The sequence below is a fragment of the Sardina pilchardus genome, chromosome 9 (genome assembly GCF_963854185.1).
Source record: "Sardina pilchardus chromosome 9, fSarPil1.1, whole genome shotgun sequence".
In the NCBI taxonomy this organism is placed as follows: domain Eukaryota; kingdom Metazoa; phylum Chordata; class Actinopteri; order Clupeiformes; family Clupeidae; genus Sardina; species Sardina pilchardus.
In genome coordinates, this window is record NC_085002.1 from 1,201,521 (window position 1) to 1,206,520 (window position 5,000).

General features: G+C 45.2%; 1 protein-coding gene across 1 annotated transcript in view; it reads right to left on the minus strand.

Annotated features, from left to right (window-relative positions):
• gnas (GNAS complex locus) overlaps positions 1–5,000 on the minus strand; it is a gene marked incomplete in the record, with an annotated part of 43,746 nt that overhangs the window by 5,668 nt on the left and 33,078 nt on the right. The window contains 2 exon segments of the mRNA XM_062545216.1: positions 215–335; positions 2,367–2,425. Of these exon segments, the coding sequence (XP_062401200.1) occupies positions 215–335; positions 2,367–2,425 (180 nt within the window).

Here is a 5,000-nt window from a genome sequence, read left to right on the forward strand (position 1 = left end):
AGAGAGGAAGAGAAGGATGTAACTGTCAGTACAATTTCATCAAGACTTTCATAACCCCCCCTTCCCCCCTCCACCCCCCCTCACCTTGTTCCAGATGCCCCCCTTCGCCCCCCCCCCTCACCTGTTGTTCCAGATGCCCCCCCCCCACCTGTTGTTCCAGATCCCCCCCCCCCCCCCCCCCACCTGTTGTCCCAGATGCCCCCCCTCCTCTCACCTGTTGTTCCAGATGTTCTTGAAGAGGTTGAGCGCCTCCTGCAGGCGGTTGGTATGATTGTCCTCCCGAATCACCATGTTGTAGCTGCTACTGGCCACCACGAATATGATGGCCGTCACGTCTGCACACGACACACCAGTGTTGGGTTAACGAGTTACAAAGTAACAAATGACTGTCATTTCATTACTGCTGTCAGGAACGTAGGAACGTAATGCATTACAGTTCAAATTTCAATAACTTCATTACAGTTCCTAGTCGACAGTGACGCTAGTTACTGCGTTGCCCACGTGTTTGAGTAGCCTAGTGTAAAAAAATAATATGTAGACTAATAAAATGACAACACTGGCACACACACACACACACGCACGCACGCACGCACACACACAGAATCCAGTGGTTTTTCAATAATGAATATTACACTACTGTGTACTTTTCTGATGTGACGATGCTAGCACATTAACAGCGGTTTGCTAACTATGCTAAAGCTAGTTGCTTACAAGTCTCCAAGTGCCAATCACATTACACAAAGCTGAGAACAACACACATGATGGAGCTGACTGGGTCACCTAATCCACAGATGTGGTGTTGCACTGTTTCATTGTGTGCTTCGCTTAAAATAGAGGTGGGAGGAGATCATTTCATCGAATTTAAAATAATTATGAAAAGCATAATCAAGATCGAAATTCATTATTCTCTGTGTCGGTGTTGTGATAATCCCACACATTGTTTGGCCGTTTTCACGTCACTAAAATCCCATAAAACCGGGGGGGGGGAAAAACATGGTTTGGCCGCTACTGAACTGCCATTGGCTGATCTGCGTTCGATGGGTGGGGCTTAAGAACGGTCAATTGGATCGATCTAACCACTCAGCACAAAGATACTGCCTACCATAAATCCAATAGGGAGAATGGGCAAAACATCCATTTTTAAAGTTGCTGCGCTATCAATATGTTGTTCAACAGACGCGATAGCGAAATCTAAATGCCTAGTTTCTCTGTGACGGCCTTTTAGTTGTAAACAAAACCAACCAAAGCATGCCGAGGTGAAGTGATTGGCTGAGCAACGTTACTCATCTGTCCATCAACACATAAAGCCCGCCCCCATAATTTGATTGGTGCGATCAGCTCTCCACCGGGCACAGAAGCTTCTCGATGAAGTCCATACAAATGCATTTTCTGTAATCACGCATACCTCTGATATTTTTTGTTTTTACAAGACAAGACCGTTCAACAAGCCTAGTCAACAGCTCGTCAAATCTGATACAGTGTTTTCGACTGCACAAAAGACCGAATATACTGTGTGTACATGTTAAGCAATCTAATCTACTACACACACACTGCAGGGCATGTCTGAAAGAGCTGTAGTGTGTGTGTAACGTGTGTGTGCTGAGGGTACCAGAACTGTAGTGTGTGTGTAGCGTGTGTGTCTGTGTGTGTGTGTGTGTGTGTGTGTGTGTTGAAGGTACCAGAACTGTAGTGTGTGTGTAACGTGTGTGTGCTGAGGGTACCAGAACTGTAGTGTGTACTACCGATGCTTTCCACTGCTGTTGTTTTGCTCACCTCCTCATTTTCCCATAGATATTATAGATTTATATATATCCATAGATATCATTTCCCATAGATATTATAGATATATATATCCATAGATATTATTTCTTGGGAACAAGGAAGAGATGAGATGCTAAAACCCATTAAGAACTACAGGCCCAGGCCCACCCTTGCACTTACAGCTCATGGGACCTTATTTCAAATATTTGAATGTTTGTCCCACTAAAAGGGTCGCGACTAGTACACACTCACTGCGTCCACTAAAAGGGTTGTGACTAGTACACACTCACTGTGTCCACTAAAAGGGTTGTGACTAGTACACACTCACTGCGTCCACTAAAAGGGTTGTGACTAGTACACACTCACTGTGTCCACTAAAAGGGTTGTGACTAGTACACACTCACTGCGTCCATTAAAAGGGTTGTGACTAGTACACACTCACTGCGTCCGCATTCAACAGATACTGGCATGATCGAACATGTGATTATAGTGCACCATTTTGTTTAACACACCCTCATTCACACACACACACACACACATAACACAGCTTACCATTGTTTAACACACCCTCATTCACACACACACATAACACACACACAGCTTACCATTGAAGCACTGGATCCACTTCCTGCGTTCATCCCTTTGGCCTCCAACATCAAACATACTACAGGAGAGACAACAGCACATGAGAAACCAGAACCACTCACACACACACACACACACACACATCAAACATACTACAGGAGAGACAACAGCACATGAGAAACCAGAACCACACACACACACACACACACACACACACACACACACACACACACACACACACACACACACACACACACACACACACACACACACACACACACACACACACACACACACACACACACACACACACACACACACACACACACACAACATACCAGTGTTCGAATTACCCCTCCAGCTTCGGGGGGGTCTGAGTTTTTGTCAAAATTACCAGTGACGTCACAATTTTGTCTTGTGTACAGTAGGCCTATGTTCATACCTACATCACTACACACTTACGGTGTGTAACCAACATTCATGGTAACTGCATAAAATGCCTATGCCAGGTGGCTAATTCTGAAGAGAAATATTGCTAACAAATGTATTGGGGTAAACAACAAACAGCACCAACTTTCTTAATAAGACAGAATTAAGGAAGCATTTTCGCAAATTTATTCACGTGACCTGCGGGTTAAGGCAGCGACGCGCTGAATGATTGCATGCAGATTTAAAACTTGTACACGCTCATTCAGAACATATTCGTGACCAGAGATTTACAGACAAGTTAATTGTAGACAGGCGAAGACAGACATATTTTGATCTCAAACGAGCCTTAGCCTACATTTTGGTGCCGCCTGCACGCGTGTGTGAGATGAGAGTGGGAGAGAGAGGCATGTTACAGTGACCAGAGGGATGTGAATGTAGCGATACTGTTATAAAGATCACAAAATAAATCCTCGGATCCAAACCGCTGTGCAAGTTATTAACCTGCTGCTGTTGTGAAGGAGAGAGGGAGTTAACCCGAGTCAATTCAAGTACCTCGGCCCTGGAGCAGCCAGCCAAATATACAGTCTCCCCTGAGATCTCAAACTACGTCCTGAGACAACGCAGGAAAAGTTAACGTTGGGCTCCATACAGTACAGCCTAAGCTAGGCTACTCGAGTTAATGCGTTGTCAACTCGTCTTTCATGCTGCGCCGAAACAAGCCGTTTTTCTTTAACAGACGCTTCAGTTTTCATGCTTATAATCACATTGTGTCTCACAGACAAATCCACTAGTATATTGTTGTATGTGAGCTCCAGGTTAAAGTAAAAACCTAATAATGTCCAGATTATCCACGAGATGAGTTTTAGCTGAACTGCACTCCAAGTAAACCTGGATGACAGGTCTGTTTTTAACAGATAGACTTTGCCAGAGTCTAAAGTCCCTTTCCCACATAACTTCTAGAAGTTACCCAGACATATTTACCCGGGTAGAGGCACGACACGGACGTTTCCCACATGAGCTTTATGTCCGAGTGAGATACGGGTAATTGTGTTCACACTAGACCCGAGTAGGAGCCGCGAGGGGTGGGGCAATGTCAGCACATGCAGGGGGAGGGAGATGACGCTAAATAAATGCGTTGTTGTGCTGTGTTGCCTGGATGATGTGAACTTACATCATGAAACAACAGAAGTAGTTAGCTCGCTAGTCAGCGGGATCTAGCATAGAGGAAAAAATAGCTAACGCCAAGACCACAGTATAAACAAAGCTCTACTTCAACCCTCTCTGGTATAAACATCCAACACAACAAATTAATAGAAAATAATGACACACCTGAAAAATATATAATCAGCACACAGAGGTCTGAGGCTCCAGCCTCCTTCCCAACTCCTACAAAAAGCAACAATGCTAAATAACAGCGACGTTAACTATTAGCTGTTAATTGCTAACCACTGTAATAAACAGCTAGTTGCAAGCTAATCGACAACACTTCAAGCTATTCACGTTTGCAAGGATAATCCTGCCTGTCCCGCAACAAACACAACAACGTGATTGCAGTTTAAATTTTTATTGTACGTACACAACAAAATGTCACTGTTTTCTGTACTCCGGTGTTCTCGTCTGTGTTCATACTCGTAGGGCAATGTTTATCGTTACCATGGCAATTTGTACTTTCTGCCTCACGCTGCAAGCAGGCTGCAAGGGCGCATTTCTATACGTCATCGGTATGCCCCCCTCACTCTACCCAGAACTGTGCCGGCTGCGTTCCCACCTAAGCGCACCCGGGTAACATCTAGAAGTAGTACTAGGGGGCTAGTAGGGTGAGTTCCGGGTAAGAAAATACCCGAGTTTTGCGTTCCCACATACAGCCACCCGTTTGATATCCGTTTGACATCCGGATGTCTCGCTCATGTGGGAAAGGGACTTAATTTAGCAAACCAGTGATAGTGATCCTTCTCAAACACCCAGAGCTGTTGCCACTCTTTGGAGATTCGTTGACGTAGGCCCATCTGTGTGCGCACACAATATTTCCTTTCTTACTGGGGAGACCTTAATGTCCAGGGCCGATAGCTCAGCCGTCCCTGACGCTGACTACCGCCAAACAAAAACTATCCCCAAACGGGGGCCCTACTCACCTGAATCTCTCTTTGCCAAACCAGGGGCAGAACGTAGTACTTAAAAGGAACAAACCAGGAGAGACAACAGCACATGGGAAACCAGAACCGCTC